At 34.9% G+C, this 19,912-nt stretch overlaps 1 protein-coding gene across 13 annotated transcripts in view; it reads right to left on the bottom strand.

Moving 5' to 3' along the window:
• MAPK10 (mitogen-activated protein kinase 10) overlaps positions 1 to 19,912 on the bottom strand; it is a 626,159-nt gene that overhangs the window by 84,739 nt on the left and 521,508 nt on the right. For 10 of the 13 annotated variants that reach the window (XM_025289763.3, XM_025289759.3, XM_044945682.2 and 7 more), the window contains 4 exons: positions 18,803 to 18,861; positions 17,868 to 18,006; positions 17,002 to 17,167; positions 14,431 to 14,502 (listed from right to left, as the gene is read on the bottom strand). In XM_025289763.3, coding sequence (XP_025145548.1) covers positions 14,431 to 14,502; positions 17,002 to 17,167; positions 17,868 to 18,006; positions 18,803 to 18,861 — 436 coding nt within the window. Of the gene's footprint in view, positions 1 to 1,029; positions 1,064 to 3,512; positions 3,585 to 14,430; positions 14,503 to 14,532; positions 14,843 to 17,001; positions 17,168 to 17,867; positions 18,007 to 18,802; positions 18,862 to 19,912 lie in introns of those variants that run through there. The other 3 variants (XM_025289766.3, XM_044945684.2, XM_044945683.2) reach the window with 3 other exon arrangements.

Genomic DNA, 19,912 nt, shown 5'->3' with positions numbered 1-19,912 from the left:
TTGCCAACAAAGGTCCGTCTAGTCAAGGCTATGGTTTTTCCAGTAGTCATGTATGGATGTGAGAGTCTGACCATGAAGAAAGCTGAGTGCTGAAGAATTGATGCTTTTGAGCTGTGGTGTTGGAGAAGACTCTTGAGAGTCCCTTGGACTGCAAGGAGATCCAACCAGTCCATTCTAAAGGAGATCAGTCCTGGGTGTTCTTTGGAAGGACTGATGCTAAAGCTGAAACTCCAATATTTTGGCCACCTCATGCAAAGAGTTGACTTACTGGAAAAGACCCTGATGCTGGGAGGGATTGGGGGCAGGAGGAGAAGGGGATGACAGAGGATGAGATGGCTGGATGGCATCACCTACTTGATGGACACGAGTTTGGGTAAAATCCGGGAGTTGGTGATGGACAAGGAGGCCTGGCATGCTGCAATTCATTGGGTCGCAAAGAGTCGGACACAACTGAGTGACTGAACTGAACTGAAATGATATGTTGTTTAGGGATAAATATGTATGTGCTAAAAATATAAGGAAAGTCCAAGAGATTGTAAAAACATGCCTTTAGGAATGCGGTGACCTCTGGGGAAGAGAGAGGATATAACCGAGCAGGAGCACACACAAAAAGTTCATAGGTATTGATAATGTTCTACTTTTTTAACCTGAGTGGTAATATATGCGTGTTCATTTTATTGATCTTTTCAAAAGCTATAAATTTAATATTCTTCTAATTCATTTGCATAATATATTTTGTAATTCTAAAGTAAAAGTGTCTGCCAGGGTGAAATTCATTAGGAGACCTCCCAATAGAAAAGTATCTCAGTAGTTGAATTCTGACTTTTCTGTAGAAAGTTAAACACATTTGATTTGAATAAAAATTTAATTAAAATATATCAAAATACAGCTACTAATAAAGGGTTTCCCTGGTGGCTCAGACAGTAAAAAATCCACCTCCAATGCAGGAAACCTGGGTTCAATCCCTGGGCTGAGACGATCCCCTGGAGAAGGATATGGCAACACACTGCTGTATTCTTCCCTGGAGAATCCCATGGACAGTGGAGCCTGGTGGGCTACAGTTCTTGGGGTCACAAAAAATCAGGCATGACTATGTGACTAAGCACACAACACAAAAATACAGCTACGAATAAAGTAGCATAAAAATGCATTAACTTTTAAGAACTGTTTTTGGTTATCTAAATTTCTCAAGGCTAAAAATAATGCGAATTTGTTTAGGTATAAAAAATAAAGGGTATACGACCGTATTTTTAAGTTTTGTTGTTATTTTATGTATTAAGAAGACATGTATAGCTCATATTGCACTGACTTTTATCAATCATTTATTTTGAGAATGTCTTCATATAAATGATATGTTAAATAAAAATAATATGACTGCCTACAGAATATTGTATAGATGTATACTACACACACTATATATCTAGTAGATTAAATATAATTTTATTGCCACTTTCAGATGTCATGTTTAATAACAGGGCATTTCAAAAAATAAGTAATCTGTTTTGTATTTTAAGAGTTTAACATTATAATAATGAGTGTTCATAATTTGTTTGCCTGAAAAATTCTGATTTGAAATTACCAACATGTTTGAAATTATGAAAAGACTGCATCTGACATTCAGAGGAGACACTTTAGTTAATAATTACCACTTGCCCTTCCCAAAATTTACAAATGTATCCCTATACAAGAGCTCCATAAATAACCAAAAATAAAAATACCAAGCTCAAGTATTGAAAGGACAATCTGAGACTTCTTAACATTAGCAGCAACCCAAAGGTTTACTTATAAGGGATTTTGGTATCAAGTTAAGAAATGATAACCAAGCAACTTAAAAAAAATGGATTCTAAGAAATGTTAATCTGTTTTAATAACTCAGTTGTGGAAATCTGATTTGATTTTCTTTAATAAAAATTATAAAAAAAGTAATGAAAAATAATCATTTTTAATTTATAGGTGGCAAATAATTCATTTCAATCATCAATTATTCAAGCAAAATGAACTTCTAAAATATCAAAGAGTACAAAGTTAATAGATTGAGTCTGTTTTTATCAAATGTCTAAAAATTAGGCAAAACTTAACTGTTTCATATTCATGTTCAAAGTCCAAATTCAAGTTTATAATCCACAAGGTATCAGAGAAATCTTGTTTTTTTTTCAATCTGAAGGAATTCATTTTTTATCATGCTAACATACTTTTAAAGAGTATTAACATAAACATGAATGTTGTAAATTTATAGATACTATTTAGTAAAATGTATATGCAGAAGACAATACTGCAAAACAGGCATAAATTTTTTAGACATAAATGTGTGTCATATAAAACTAAAAAAATATTTTTAGTAAGAATAGAGTTAAAAGTAGTGCAGTTTTATTTTTAACTAAATAAAACATTTCATGTTAAGCTTCTTATCCACAAAAACTGAGTGCCTAATTCAGTCAGTTTGTAAATTTGTCCACTAATACAGAGAATATATGCATGCACTTAATATTTGTTACATATTAATCTTCAAAGTAAATGGCTAATTGCATAGTTAGGCTACAATATTATTAATCAGATTTATTTTATACATTAAAACCCCATTATTATAGGTTCAATTTTGTTTTCGAACAGTGATCATTTAAGTAATGATCATCTTATCTTTAGAATGATAATGACATAATATTTTGTAAGTGACTGTGAGTAGGATACTTAACTGACTAAATAAAATAAGTTATTATAAACCCATACACTAAATCACACTCTCCATATCTTTTTAATACTGCAAAGCCCATAGAACCTTTACTTGCTAATCATTAGCTGCTTAAGAGATCACTTTTACTTAACCAAGTGATATACATTTGTTTTCTTTGGATATTTCATATAATCATTATTAATTAATGAGGTTTTAATCATCATACTTGTTAATAATGTGGAGAGAATAAAAGCAGTAATGGAGCTATTATTCCTAGACATTAAGGAAATGAGAAAAATTATTTTAGAAGATCATTTTTAAAAGGAAATTCATATGAATGTTCTCTGAATATGTGTTAATGATAAACTGATTGCATTTATGAATGAACATAAATTTAACTGATAAAAGATTTCCATGCCAAATGAATATTTGTTATGGTACAAAAGCATACATCTTTAGTCTTAAACTAAAAGATTTTGTCATTTATTATCTAGCTATGGATATAACAACTGACACAACTGAGTGACTAACACTTTCACAACAAAAAACAGTAAAACATAATAGAGTATATCATTGTTATTAGTTTCATAAGACTGAATTAAGGCAGATCTTTTGATAGTAATTGAACATTTCATATGTGTTACAATATTATCTATATACAAGCTTGCTAGGAGACAAGGTTACTCTCCCATGATGCCAGCTGGTAAATACGTGACATTGGAGCTTCACAGAACCCCTCTAAGGGCAGTGAGGATATACCATCAGTAGTATTATGCTGGAGACCTAATGGAATCGATTGAACATATTACCCATAGAGACCACTGGCTTCTAAGAAGGATACGATCAGTGCCAGGAAACAGCACTGCACCTTTTATCATTTCGCCCATGATGCACCCTACTGACCACATGTCAACTGAAAACAAAAATGAAATGAAGATAAACAAGAAGACAGGAATAGAACAGCAAATAAACAAAAACACTTCACTACCCAGGCCTTGGAGCAATGGTCTGACCTTTTGCTGACTGGGTTAACAGTGCTTTAAAACAGGGTGGGAAGAACACAAGAATGTCAGGGCCCTTTTTGCTATGCAACTGAACTAACCATGCCATTCAATGCCACCTAATGTATGATAATATTACTTTGCAATTATAATGCAATGATTAATTTAGGTTCTGATTTAAAAGGTCTGATTTGCATTCATCTCCTAGAATCCTACTGATTTGTATTGTAAATTATTCTAGATTGTGTTAATGTGGGAAACATGCAAATTGGTTTCTCTTTCATTCTTTTGTATACCATACTTGGAGAAAGAAATAAAGACTGAGCCACCTGCAACCTCATAAGAAAGGGTTTCTTTTATAAAACACACTTACTCTTATTTATAAATATGAATAAATTTCCGGAAGTGAAATGCCAGTTCAAGAATGAGTGTTTTGGAATAGGCTGGTTCAGTTTCATTGACTCTCACCAAAGAAGCATGTTTTTAAACAGGAAGCTTTGTCTTATTCTCATAAAAACAATTGCTTTCTAACTGTCCTTGGTTACTCACGTGTTCCTACTGAAAACTCAGAAAGAAAGATAGGTCATTCTTATGAGGAAAATTAACCTAGAAGAATACGGGAAGTTGAGGGGGAACAAATAGGGAAAGACATTAAGATAGCACACTAGAATTTTGCTTCACTTATTCTTCCAATTATATATTGTAATTTGGCAGTGACCTTACAGAATTCCTCGAGATTCCTTCCCAGGTGAAGGTCTCACTCAGGTTAAATGCAAAGTTTGACCAAAATACCTAAACATAGTTATCACTGCAAAAAAACAGTTATAGCTATGAAGGTGACAAGCATACCCAGAAAAGCAAATTTGTCTTGCTTCCATTTTAGGAAAGCAAGTGACATGCAAAAAGATCAGGAAAAGATAGAGCAAACAGTTGTGCATCCCTTTATTATTAATACATTTGGAATTCAAGATAATATCTGTCTCACAAGAGGTTGGTATTGTGAACACTTTGATTAAAGGGCAAAAAAATTCTCTAAAACAAAATTTGCTTTTGAATTGCAAATATTCTTATCATCAAAGTGACCAGTCTAAGTTGTTATTTACCATGTATCTATTTTTTAGAGATATTGTGGGAGAGAGATTTTTTTAAAAAAGAGAGAGAGCTAAAGGCTCAATAAGCAAGGCTTTCTCTTGCCTGCATCAATTTAAACATTTGGGAAAAGGTTATTTCTGCCCCAAACCTATCTGCTAGTTAAAAAACATCTATTTCTATATATATTTAATGAAAAAATATCTCTTTTATGTTATCTCTGGCAGATATTCATTTTTTTTTTTTCTGCTGCAGAACCAATCCCATTGCTTTCTAACTGTACATGTATGTGTTAGTCACTTGGTCATGTACAACTTTTCGTGACCCCCATGGACTGTAGCCTGCCAGGCTCCTCTGTCCGTGGAATTCTCCAGGCAAGAATACCAGAGTGGGTTGCCATTTCCTCCTCCAGCGGATCTTCCTGACCCAGGAATCAAATTCAGATCTTCTGTGTTGTGTCTGTCTGAGCCACCAGGAAAGCCCAGCCTTCTAAATGTGTATCAACTTGGCCAAGTTACTGACTCTCTCTTTTCATCCTCTAAAACAAGGATGGCATTTATCATGTAAAAATTTTTTGACTTAAAAGGATTATGCCTGGTAAAGATCCTTCCACATTGCCTGGCATATAGTAAGTTATCAATAAATGTTTGTTCTGTATCATGTATTATATATATATATTAGAATTAAATATACATAGAGAAGGCATATTCATTTAATATTTATATACTATTATACTATATCTTATATTAATGTCTATAATTAAGAAATTTTTCCAATGAGGGAAGCTTACCACTCACTGGGCAATCCTTTTCACTGTTGAAACCACTTTGAAAGGCACTCCACGTATTAAATCACAGTTGACTCCATGGAATTTCTCTCCATTATCTAAATCGGAATCATCTTGTTCTCTAATACAAATAATAATCTTAAAATATAATCTGTGACCCCTGACCACTCTTGCAAAACTGATAAATTTTCCTCTTTCAGACTAGAATCCCTTGCACTTTCTTCTCCCTCACCTAATGCTGTTAAACAGCAACAACAGTAACAACAGATGCCCTACAAGAAGTCTTAGTCCCGGGGTTACTTCAGTCTCACTTGGCTCTAGATAGTTGTTGGTTTAATAACTGCTGTGTCTCCCAGTTCTCACTTATGTGGCTCTGTGGGATACAGATATTCTAAAGTAAAAGGAGAACATTTTTGGAAATATAGCTTCATGATAGAAGCTACAATTGTAGACTTAATAGATCACAAAGCCTTTGTGTGAAAATAATGTAGAGAGATACAAACTCAAGATCTGAGCTACTGATGAAAATACTGAATTCCATTTGCTTTATTTAATGTACCATTTGCTTTATTTAATGTACCTTTTATGAGTTATAATACCCTGGAAACCTCTCCAAATTCCAGTTTCCATTTAACTTTCCTCGCAATTCACTATTCGTATAGACTCTCCATGCTTATGCCACAGAAATGCTAAGCCTTATGCCTGGCCTGGAAGCTAAATTGGTAAAGAATCTGCCTGCAATGCAGGAGACCACCTGCAAGGCAGCAGACCCGGGTTCAGGGATCAATCCCTGGGTCAGGAAGATCCCCTGAAGGAGGAAATGGCAAACGACTCTAGTATTCTTGTCTGGGAAAACCCCTGGACAGAGGAGCCTGGTGGGTTAGAGTACATGGGTTCGCAAGAGTCGGATGTGACTTAGTGACTAAACCACCACCACCATTATAAATTACAAAAAGGGGAGTAGATGCATATGAGTTTATATGGATTTTTATTATTCAAGGCAGGATGAAATGTCAAGAGAACATCATTGTAACAGCCACAGCGAGGGATTTTATTAATTAGTTATCACAACTAAAACAAGAAAGAGGGAATAAAAGAATTTGGTACTAGATCTTTTTAAATCCTTTGGGGATGAGGGGTGATAGCTTTCCCTCAACTAATACATCTATATGCTTATCAAGATGAGACTGGATTATTTTATGAAAATTTCAATATATTCCAATGAATACCGACTGTGCATAGACCTTAGAAGAAATTGTCAAATTCAATCACAGTTGGAAACTGGATTTTGTTGCTCTCTGAGACAGTCTGATATGGTATGTGAGTATCCATAAGATTTTTGTACACTAATACCACCTAGGCAGAACTCTAGTTCCTTCCATGATTCTGATCATAACATTCCTCTCATCATCAGTATTTCCAGAGAAAGCAGATTCATTTGCAATTGTGCCACACAGAAACTGATTTACTTTCCTTAAAAGGAATGCTTAGTAAGTTTTGATGTTACTAAAATATGGTTATCAGTTTTCTAAGGGAGAAAATCTCAAGTGTATCATTTGTCAGGCATGAGATTATGCTAAATTATAATTTTTCTACTCTAGTCAAGAGATAGAAATAAAATAATAAAGGTCGTGACAGTTCAAATCTAAATTGTTGTTGTTGTTTAGTTATGTCTGATTCTTTGGCGACCCCATGGGCTGTAGCCCTCCAGGCTCCTCCGTCCATGGGATTTCCCAGGCAAGAATACTGCAGTGGGTTTCTATTTCCTTCTTTCTCAAGGGGATCTTCCTGACCCAGGGATCAAACCTGCATCTCCTGCATTTGCAGGCAATTCTTTACCACTGATCTACCAGGGAAGCCTCTAGTGAAGAAAATGGCAACCCACTCCAGTATTTTTGCTTGGGAAATCCCATAGACAGAGGGGCCTGGTGGGCTACGGTCCATGGGGTTGCAAAGAGTAAGACATGACTTAACAATAGGTTGTGTCAGTTTAAATCTAAACATAGAAAGCACTTTATTGCTACTTCCACACCCCAGCGGCTTGATCTGTGATTTATGATGGAATATTTTTTGGACTATGAGAGCTTCTATCCAGCAACCTAACACATGTTTCCTGTCTAGGAGATTATGCGGTTCTGGTAACACAATTATGAGACCACACTGCTTTTCTCTTTAACCTAATTATATCTTCATTTAGCATAGGATTCAGACAATGGGTTTTGATAAATCTTTCAACAAGCACTTCAAAGTACAATAGAAGAAGATTTAATATGGTTTTCTAAAATCAGAAAACCATTTCTTTAAAATGTTTGCTTTAAAAGTTCAAAATTTAATTAGATATTTTACAAAAACACATTGTTTTAAACTTTAGTGCAAAGATAGAATTATGAAAAGCTACCAATATGCAGAAATAAACTGTGAATGTACCTATTTTGCATCTGTGGATCTAACTAAGAAAAATAAAAAACATTCATGGAACACAATGCTAAATATTCTAGTTCCAGGAAACAGAGGATTTTTCTCCTTGGATCTAGCTATTCAACTTGTTTTTCTTTCTTTATAACTTCTATGGCATCATATTAATTTTTAACGTTTATTTTATAGATGTTATACCATTGATTTTGTTTTGTTTTGTTTTGTTTTAATTTTATTTTATTTTTTAAACTTTACATAATTGTATTAGTTTTGCCAAATATCAAAATGAATCTGATTTTGTTTTTTAATGAAACAGAATAAAATCCATTGAAACTTACTATAAAGAAGAAAATCTTTAGCTTTATGTTAAATTATAAATAAAACTGTAGACTAATAATTTTCAAAATACTCTGCCATAAAAAGTCTTAAGTCATTTTTTATTGCACCAAAATATTTTAAATTGTCATCTTTAAAATCTCTATAATTCTGCAGTGTGTATAAATAAGGAATCTGAAGAAATCCTAATGTTGAAAAAATAATTTTTTTCTTTAAACTTTTCATGTTTTGATGAACACATAGTAAATGCTTGGCTCTGAATGTTTCACATTATCACCAAATTAAATACAAGTTCCCTGAAGATTGGGGTAATTATCCTCATTTCATTTTACACATCAGCTTGCAAAAGTGCTTCAGTAAGTGACGAACTACTCATTTTCTTTCCTTTTACTGTCTAATTCACAGATAATTTTGGTTTCTCATCACTTGAGAATTTTTTTTTTCTAGGCGGTCTTTTGGTTATTTCTATTTTTTTAAATAGTTTATCTAATTCAATTTGAAGGTTATATTTGGGCTAAGGTACCCCCAAACTAATTCCACACCATAAAAATTGGAGTTCTTTATAATTTAAAGTTATTTACAGGTATGTGTATGTTTGTAAGGGGCTTCCCAGGTGGCGCTAGTGGTAAAGAATGCACCTACCAATGCAGGAAATATAAGGGACACAGGTTCAATCCCTGGGTCAGGACGATCCCCTCAAGGAGGCATGGCAACGCACTCCAGTGTTCTTGCCTGGAGAAATATATATATATATGTATATATATATATATTATATCATCGCAGTAATTCTGTAAGGCTGGCAAAGGAGGTATTATATAAAATACATTGAAACTCCTAGGAGATAATTTATGACTAAAATGAAGAGGACCAGAGCCAGTTCTTGGAACCCTTATGCTCTGGAGTCTCATCTGACTGCTGAAGGGAGAGAGTCCCATAATAGATTATCACTATTCGTGGATTTCGTCCTAAGAGCCAATCAGGCTAAGGGTGGTTGGAATGGAATAGCACAGTAATGACTAAGGAATCTGTTGTTTGTAGTTTTACTCTGTCAATTAGTTCAGTTTATTTTTAAAGATCTTCCAGTACTCTGTCTACAGAACTGTAGAGGAATAAGGAAAAGCAATATGCTTTTAAACCTTTCTATATCTATTTCTCTCCTTTTTCACTTTCATCAAGAGGCTTTTTAGTTCCTCTTCACTTTCTGCTATAAGGGTGGTATCATCTGCATATCTGAGGTTATTGATATTTCTCCCAGCTTGTGCTTCTTCCAGCCCAGCATTTCTCATGATGTACTCTGTGTATAAGTTAAATAAGCAGGGTGACAAAGGAGCCTTGACATGCTCCTTTTCCTATTTGGAACCAGCCTGTTATTCCATGTCCAGTTCTAACTGTTGCTTCCTGACCTGCATACAGGTTTCTCAAGAGGCAGGTCAGGTGGTCTGGTATTCCCATCTCTTGAAGAATTGTCCACAGTTTATTGTGATCCACACAGTCAAAGACTTTGGCATAGTCAATAAAGCAGAAATAGATGTTTTTCTGAAACTCTCTTGCTTTTTTGATGATCCAGCGGATGTTGGCAATTTGATCTCTGGTTCCTCTGCCTTTTCTAAAACCAGCTTGAACATATGGAAGTTCACGTTGTAACCAAACTACATAGCATATTCAAAAGCAAAGACATTACTTTGCCAACAAAGGTCCATCTAGTCAAGGCTATGGTTTTTCCAGTGGTCATGTATGGATGTGAGAGTTGGACTGTGAAGAAAGCTGAGCACCAAAGATTTGATGCTTTTGAACTGTGGTGTTGGGGAAAACTCTTGAGAGTCCCTTGGACTGCAAGGAGATCCAACCAGTCCATTCTAAAGGAGATCAGTCCTGGGTGTTCTTTGGAAAGACTGATGCTAAAGCTGAAACTCCAATACTTTGGCCACCTCATGCAAAGAGTTGACTCATTGGAAAGGACTCTGATGCTGCGAGGGATTGGGGGCAGGAGGAGAAGGGGATGACAGAGGATGAGATGGCTGGATGGCATCACTGACTCAATGGACATGAGTTTGAGTGAACTCCGGGAGTTGGTGATGGACAGGGAGGCCTGGCGTGCTGCGATTCATGGGGTTGCAGAGAGTTGGACATGACTGAGTGACTGAACTGAACTGAACTGAACTGATATCTATTTCTGGGGGACAGGGGCTCCTGGGAGAAATGGCAGTCATGGTGGAGCTATGTGCATGGTCACCCAAATGCTTCTCTCCAAGGCATCAAGATCCATCACCTCAATTTATTTTTTCCTGTTCCACCACCAAAGCTGGTTTGCTGTGTCCTCCCTTACTTTCTGCCCCCTCTCAATATACCCTTCTGACCTTTTATCCCAGTTATGCCTTATCCTGCCCTCTAGTACAGTGGTCCCCAACCTTACTGGCACCAGGGATTGGTTTCATGGGAGACAATTTTTGCATGGACCAGGGATGGGGAGGAGGATGATTTCAGGATGATTCAAGCACATTACACTTATTATGCACTTTGTTTCCATTATTATTACACTAACTCCACCTGAAATCATCAGGCTTTAGATCCTGGAGGTTTGAGACCCCCACTCTGGTATACTCAGGCCTCCTCTAAATTTCCTGGGAGAAGAATTTTCCTCTTAACTCTGTTCTTCTTCCATCTGTTCAGATAATCTCAGAATCTTCAGCTTACTCAGATTTTCTTAAAGTAATAAAGGGAAGTATATTAACAAATTCACAGTGAAAAATATTCACTTAAGCAAATACAAAGAAAAAGAAGTTAAGTCTTATTTTTTCAAATGTTTGTGATTATTGGCCATTTGTTTATGGGTGTGAAGAATGACTATTTTTAAACCCTGACTATAAAGTATGTATTGTTTGAGATAATGTTTTATTACTATAATATTAGGTAGAAGACTCAGACTATAACAAAATGTATTAGTTGCAAAAGATTATTAGGAAATAAGCAAAGTTCTTTCAGAGAGGGAAGGATTAAAAGTATCTATCTGTACTAGATGGATATAATAATCCACAACCTCCAATTTTTGTTCACCTTACTTTGATTATCCCTAATTTTCATTTCTTCAAGCTTAGAAAGATGTGATATTTAGTTAATCTGAGGATGTTTTCTTTATTTCTTCAAATATATAATATTTTGGTACATCATTCCCTGTTCCATAATAACCTGTTTTCTTGGAAAGATTATATATATATATTCTTTTCTTTCTAACTGAAATTTCTCATGTCCTCAGAGGGAAAGGCAAGAAACAGTGTTTTAGCAGCTCAACTGTCAGCTTTAATCAGAAATAATATGCCTGAGGTCCAGAAGTTTCAAATGAATATGGTGTGCCTATTTATATCATTCCCCAGATCCAGAGAATTCTAGCAGAACTCAAAATAAAGGAATATCACCTATCTTGTTTAAAAAGGTGCAACCATTTGAAGTAGAATAGAAATAAAAAGGTAGAAAGAGTATATCTATTTAAAATGGATAACCAACAAGGTCCTTCTGTATAACAGAGGGAACTCTGCTCAATGTTATGTGGCAGCCTGGATGGGAGGGGAGTTTGGTGGAGAATGGCTACATGTATATGTATGGATGAGTCCCATTTTTTCAGAACAGTCCCACCTGAACCTATCACAACATTGTTAATCGGCTATACTCCACACAAAATAAAAAGTTTAATTTAAAAAAAAGATGCAGGTTTAAAGAAAGAACTGATATTACAGTATATACAAACTATACTGATATTATATGAGACTTTGGTAATCAAGAAAATACCATGCCCTGGTTGGGTTATGGAAGGAGTCAATGACTAGATAGTTCTTTAAAAGAAAAAAAAAAAAAAAAAACCAGACAAACTTCCAAGAAAGTATCATAAAACTGCTGTACTATAAGCTATTATTAAAGAAACAAGATCTTAATGAAATGTAGTCTTTGATGCCTCTTATATGATCATTGGACTATGTAAAGAAAATAGAAAATAAGTGACTTGGCATATTTATTGTTCTCTAACTTGAAATTCATCATAGACTGAAGAATTATTAGTAATACTATTATTATGTCAACCTATATGCAGGTTTTAATCATAAAACCATAATGAAAATTGAGTGTATAATAGTGCATGTTTATATAATTAAGAAACTATTTACACAATAAAAACAAATACTTTCTAAATGTTTCTTTGGATATTAAAAAGGCTTGCCAGTCCAGGTTCGATGCACGATACTGGATGCTTGGGGCTGGTGCACTGGGACGACCCAGAGGGATGGTATGGGGAGGGAGGAGGGAGGAGGGTTCAGGATGGGGAACACATGTATACCTGTGGCGGATTCATTTTGATATGTGGCAAAACTAATACAATTATGTAAATTTTAAAAATAAAATAAAATTAAAAAAAAATAAAAAATAAAAAGGCTAGCAAACTAATGAATGGAAAAGTAAGTATGTACGTATGTATTTTGCCAACACTTTAATTTAATCATCAAGAAACTACCTTGTGATATCATCTGGGTCATATCAATAGTCAAGAAACCCACACAATGTTCCTCAAAGTGGAAAGACAATTTTAACACAGGAAAATAGCTAAACCTTCAGTTGTCAATGGTAATTTCCTAAGAGCTCCCAATTTTTCAAGGTGTTTTACTATTTTCACTTAGAATACAGATTTTTTTTAAAGGAACATTAAAAAGTTCTGTTCAGAGAGAAGAATATCTTTGCTTATGATGACAGGGTGCTATAACATCATTTTTCAGCCTCAGAGAAATTCAGCGGAAATCACTCTGAATAATCTAAGTGATTTATTCACTTAGATTGTTTTTTTGTTTTTGTTTTGTCTGTGAAGAATCTTGGAAGTACCCAAGGTATAAATTAGCATATACTAAACTTTGATATTACTTCCAGTAAATGCTGAAATCATTTCATTATGCTAAAATATTGATATGAGTCTTCTCCCCATAAATAAGCTCCATCAGCCCCCAAACTTGTGTCTGATCATTATGGTCTAGTGAAGTTACTTTAGTGTTCTGATCCCTTTATTACTGGTAGTAAGCTCTAATTACAAAATGATAATAATTTCATATAAAGATTAATGAAACAATTTCACCCAAAAACACAGAGTATATATAATCCATTGTTCAATAAGGATTTCTATGGTTTAGTTTAATTTTTAAATATGGTCACGACTAAGACATTAAGTTATAATTTTTATTATAGGAAAATGAACTAATTTCAACATATTTCATGTGGAAATTATTTACCCATGTTTAAGTAAAATTTAACTTAAGCAAGACATACTATCTTTATGTAGCTTCCCCACTGACTTTTACATCTACACTCGAGATTTCATATCACCAGCTCATTTAATAATTCCAAATCAGAGATATCTGTCCAAAAAATTCCTGATGAAATCTAGCTAAAGATTCAGTGGTATAAGGCCAATCAACACAGCTTTTTTTTAATTGACTACCTCCCCCACATGGTACATTCCATTTCTTTAATTCTAAATTTCATTGGAAAAGCAATTATCTATGTCTAAGTCACATCTCCAAGTCAAATAAGGAAAGCCAATTTTGAACCTACCTGACCTCCAGCAAGTTGACTAAAATTATGATTTTTAAATGTGGAAGTTCATGTTTTAAGGAAGATGTGCCTTAAGACTGGATATAGTGTCGAGAGTAATTCAAATCAATAAAGGTGTGGACAGAAGCTTAAGATGTTGGCAAGAAGAGAAATGAGCATGCCGAAATTTGTAGAAGCATAAAATGGATTTAGAAAAAAGATGGGTAATACTTGCAAATAGTGATTTCTTTTGCTAATTCAAAATATATTTTAATCACTTGAGATATGTTGGCCTCTCTTATTTATGAAAAAGAGCACTGCTATTCTGAGTTATAGATAAAATAATTTAAGGGAAAAAAAACATCAAAAATGTAATTAAACTATTGAGATAGGTAATCTTCAGTACTGGTCAGATTATAGAAATAATCACTTTTTTTTTTTTTTTTTATCGCAGTTACACCACTTACCCAACTTTTTGCTTCTATCTTTACTCTCCTGGTAAAATCATTATGTGTTTAAAGGGAGAGAGAACAAAACAGGTAAAGCTGCAGCAAAAGGTACAAGGATACAGTCCCTTCCTGGAAACAGGATTTTGTGGCGAACCATTTCTCCCATAATGCATCCCACAGACCATATATCCACTAGAACAGGAGAGAGGGAGGTGAAGAAAAGGGAGGAAAGTAAAGTTAACTAAGATAATTGATCTCTGAAGGAGGAGGAAAAAGAACAGTTTGATTAGGAGGTACAAATTTTTGTCTCCCACCAAAAGTTGGCCAAAAAGGTGAATTAAAACCAGCACTGTAATGTGACATAAACGACGTCTAGTAGAAGAACTCAAGTTTTAAAAATTACTTTGTGAGTGCCTTAGATTTTCTTTCAGTGCCATAAGGTGGTAATGTGGACAAGCATCAGTTTAACCAAACTTATCTCCATGTCAGGTGACACAGCTCAAAGCCACCAAAGGGTTTTCAATGTCATTCTCTGGAGGGAGAGAAAATAATCTCAATCAACTCTTAGGGGTGGCTATTTCCATTTTCTATTCTACCCAATTACATGGAATAAGCCAACTAGAGATCATCTTTTTTTGGTCCAAATCCAAGAAACTAGGAAATGGCTGAAACTATGGTTTGAAGGCAGAAGTATTAGTGACTTCTTTTACTAATTCAAAATATATTTTAATCACTTGAGAAATGTTGGCCTCTCTTATTTATGAAAAACAACACTGCTATTTTGAATTATAGATAATAAAATAATTTAAGAAGAATAAAAAAACACTGAAAATTTAATTAAGTCCTGATATTCAGGACTTAGTTTTTCCTTCAGAAGTTATTCTTATAAATATCAGTTTGAGTTCCTTTTTGATATATCTCAAGAAAAAAGATGTATAATTAATTTGCACATGTATAAAGGAGTCATGAAGGAAACAGAGTATTAATGGTGTTAAAAAGTTGTTCTGCACATATGTTGGTTTCTCAGTTGCCATGCTTGTTAATGAAACATACTTCACCTTCTCTTACTAATCTTTACCCTCTTCCAACTCGCTTTTTAGTAAGGATGAAGGGAATTGGGCAAAAACATTAGGCTAAAACGCTCCTTGAGGAAGGAAGGCAGGGTTCGGTGCACAGGAGAGCTGGCATGCCTGATGTGGGAGCAAGCGGGTTTTTGTGCGTGATAACCCTCATCCCACACGTGGGTGAGAGCAGCACAAGGGTGGTAGGTATGCTTTCTCCACGGATCCAAAGAAGCCAAAAAACTGAGGCAGAAACTTGCAATCCTGTCTAGTGAGGGAAGGACAAGGGATGCAATCACATGCCATCTGTGTTCAGCAAAGATCTGAACATCATTAATAGCAAATTCAGACTCCCCTACAGATTTTTGTAGATTCTTGAATTTTTTTAATTGGTTCCCACTTTGATTTTTTTTTAAATATGAAGAATGTATACAACTATCTGCTTTTCCAAATAAGTTAGATGTAGTATTGCCTTGGAACAGGATTAGATTTTTTTCCTCCTCCAAGTCAAAAGGAAACAGAACTCTGCCACTGTTCACCACAGTTAAGCCTGACCTTCCTGAGAACTTTTTCGCTTTCTCTGAACAAATGCACAAAAGAACTGGCTCTCCTCTAATCTGGAAGGAGCACAAGACATTTTTCAAAATTTTGGTGGCCAGGAAATTTTCATAAAAGTACTCTGTAGCACCTACACATAAAAATACAATGATATTATTTCTATAGAACTTACACCTTTCCAATAACTTAATAGAATAAAGTCTCAAAACAAGTATGAATGGTATATTAAGTATACATATACAATTCTACTTTAAAACAGTTTTAATTCCTGAATATATTGGATTTTTTTTAATACACCTCATTACTTGTTAGGGCTAATCCTTCAAAATAATATACTGCAGTGCTTTCTAATAAGAATTTTTATAAATCCTCATTTTAATAAAATCAAATTGTAATATATTTTGAAGATTCTTTCTACCTTTTCTTTGCAAGTCTTTATGAATACTACATTTTCTTTATGAAAGCAGCAGTGTAAAATTTAATATTATTCTCTCTGTATGGTTTCAGAATTTATAAAAGCTTACCAGGTAATTACTACCTTAACTATTACTTACAGAACAGTACGTATCCAACTTGAACAATTTGGATTATTCTAAAATGACTATGAATTAAGCATGTGTAAAGATTCTTGCTCCAAGGATTTGTGGTATCTTTTTGTTTGTCTTTTCCTAGGACTAGAGACACCAGTTTAAGACATGACATAAAGCCAAATGGTAAAATGCAATAGATGGATTTCTTCCTGATTATATTCACTGTGAGTTGAGCTGCCTTCTAAAGATCAGTGTTTCTGAATATCTACCGCACGTGTGCTCATCAGTATCCATACGACTGTTTAATCAGACTCTATTTATAATTCTTTTGAGTTATAACATTTCAATGTTCTTCTAGTTATGCGTGCTTCTCAGAAGCATCCTTCATGTTGATTCTTCTTAGTAGTAATTTTTGAAAACCTCTGACTATGAAGGCTGGTATCCCTATTTTAAAAAAGTCATATACATGACAGAGAACACTGCTCTTGACATACTTAGTTTCTTTACAGTTTCTGTGGCTGCTGCTCAAGAGGCATCCTTACCGTTCTCCTTGTAGCCCATTCCCAGAATGACCTCGGGGGCCCGGTAATAACGTGTTACCACATAGGGAGTCATCATGAAGCTTGTGCCTGCTGTTCTGGCCAGCCCAAAGTCTAGGATTTTCAGTGTACAATCAGACTTGACTACAATGTTACTTGGTTTTAAGTCCTGACAATAAGAACAAGAGAAGAAATTAAAAACGAACATCAAATGGCACATGTGACGTCCATCTGCTCAATCAACACGGCAGTCTTGCAATATCACTGATGGGCCTCCCCACTGGCTGTAGAGCCCTATGTAAAGCCAAAGAGTACTGCCCCAAGGAAGCTTAAGATTAGGTTTGAGGATTTTTTGTTTTAATATCCTCAGAAAGTTTTTTAAACCCAGAAGATAACGGCATCATTTTTACAATTTTTGGCTCATCTTGGGAAGAGGTTTTTAGAAAAAAAAAAATCATTGATTGTCATCTGTTAGGTTTCTCTTTACAGCAACATAAGCCTTTGAGTTTATATTTCATTTCTAGGCCTGACAGAAGAGCAGATCAGGGCAGCTGTCTTTATGGAACCAGAAACAAACAGTGGAAATGAGTTGTCTTGTTTCAGCTGCATGTATGACCTCTGCCAATCAGAATTTCTGAGAAGTCTCATAAGCGGACTTTCAGTGAGCTGAAACAAAACGTTAAACAAAATGAGCTAGTGTGCTAAAGTTTCCTCCTACGCGTTAGTGAGCTATAGGCTTATTCTACAGTAAAATAAATGAGGAAGTACATTATATTTACCCAAGCTCCCCTACCTAAAGAACGTAATCTACAGTTGCCCTTTGTCTTCTCCACAAGCAACTTAATTATAATTCTGGACTGTGTTCTTACCCTGTGAATAATCCCAGCAGAGTGAAGGTGCTTGATGCCACACAACATTTGGTATAGCAGGTAAGACATTCGCTCGTGGTCTAACTCCATCTGAATCACCTGACACAAGTTAGCATCCATCAGTTCCATTACTAAGTAACTGCAAGGTAAATCCACATTGTTAGTTTCAAATCACAAGACCCACGAAGTCCTTCAAACAAGTCAGAATGCTCTCCTAAATCTCTAAGTCTTCCAAACTTCCCAGCTCAACCTCTGACTGAATTAAGAATATGAAAAACTTGCAAGTATTGCACGCGTGGTAGCCGTGGTAACCCTACCACAAAGATGCTCCTAGAGGTAGCATTTACGGGTGTGTGGTTTCTGTTTGTGTAGTTTCTCCCTTCATTTTGTTCTCAACTTTACCCTGAATTCCCTGAACTCTTTTCTGAGTATTAATATTACAAATAAGAAAAAAATTTCAGAATAGAATTTTCCATTAAATGCAGTGTATCTGTGTTAAAAAAGACAACATGCTGTGATTCACTTATAGTCACTATATTCCTGGTAATTCTTTTGCACAAAATCCAAGACACCACAAAAATAGATTAAGGATAATTTTTTTTATCATGTCCACTATTAATATTTCTCCAAGTGAACAGACTCATTCTAGAAAGCTCACAAAATACATTAAAAATAAATAAAAAATAAAGAATAAATAGCAAGCCTTCCTTGATTCTGATTGAACCAAGAACATGGGACAAAAAAACACAAAGAACCAGAAGGCCAGAAAATAGCAGAACCGTCTTTCCAGGAAGAAACACCAGAAAATGAGACTTCCGGGATCTCTTTCATTTGCTGCCAGTTCTTAAGGAATTTCATTCATTTGACTCTTGTCAACATCACTTGTGTTATTTGGATGTTATACTCCAGCTTCCTTTATGAGTTGTGTTACTTACACATCTTGGAACTCCTCCAGTGTTTTCTGGGGTGTGAAGACATTTAATAAACTAATAATCTGAGAAGAGACAGTGGGATGGGAGGAGAGAAAGAAAAAGGGAGAAAAATAATTATTTGAAAGCATATTTAAACAAGTACTTATTCCGCTCAAAGTCATATATTAGTACTATGATGGAAATAGAAAAGTTGGAAAATTTTTCTAGAACTGTCTCATAGAAAAATGTACTCAGAATATATGATCTGTCTTCGGTTAAAATGCAATTAAAAAGCTCAAATTCTTAAGCAGAAGAGTCAGAGAAGGTACATAATTGTGATATTGCTCTAGAGTGTGGTTCTCCTTGGTAAATACAAGGTGATAATATAATTAAACAAAAAAAGGAGGAAAAACCACATAAGTGAAAGTTAAGCATCAGTGAAATACCCAGCAGGACTTGACAAGGCTATATGAGGGGGTTGTGTGTGCTAAATTGCTTCAGTGGTTGTCAATTCTCTGTGACCCCATGGCCTGTAGCCTGCCAGGCTCCTCTGTCCATGGGATTCTTCAGGCATGAATACTGGAGTGGGTTGCCATCCTACTCCAGGGGATCTTCCCGACTCAGGGATTGAACCAGCACCTCTTATGGGTTCTTCACCACTAGCGCTACCTGGGAAGCCCGTGTCTTCCTCCAAATGAAAAGTTTGCTTTCTATGTCAAGGAGATGTTCTAAGTCAAGGAGGTATTCTAAGTCAAGATTTTTTTGTGTTGTTACTTTAGTTTCTTTTGCTCCTACTTCATTCACACTCCAAAACTATTTAAACTAAAACTCCAATGGTATGTGTGGGGAAAGGTATGTCTTACATGATATCAATGATGAATTTAAAGGCAAATGTATTTTTAAAGTTATTAAAATTCTGCTTTTTGAATTTTTTCTCCTGCTTTAGTTATTTAATATATTAGATAGTAAACAGAATAAGTAAACTTTAAAAGGAAAAAACCTTTGTCTTATGCAACTCAACTGCATACATAAGTTACTCAAAATTTTCTTTCAGCTAAATATCCTGTATTAATGTGTCAGTGGGAAATAAAACCATAGAAAGCAATACTCTACTCATAAAATGGATGCAACCAT

Source organism: Bubalus bubalis, chromosome 7 (genome assembly GCF_019923935.1).
Source record: "Bubalus bubalis isolate 160015118507 breed Murrah chromosome 7, NDDB_SH_1, whole genome shotgun sequence".
NCBI classification, from domain to species: Eukaryota; Metazoa; Chordata; class Mammalia; order Artiodactyla; family Bovidae; genus Bubalus; species Bubalus bubalis.
Note: the sequence above shows the minus strand (reverse complement) of the source record. Positions and strands in the feature narration are given on the sequence as shown.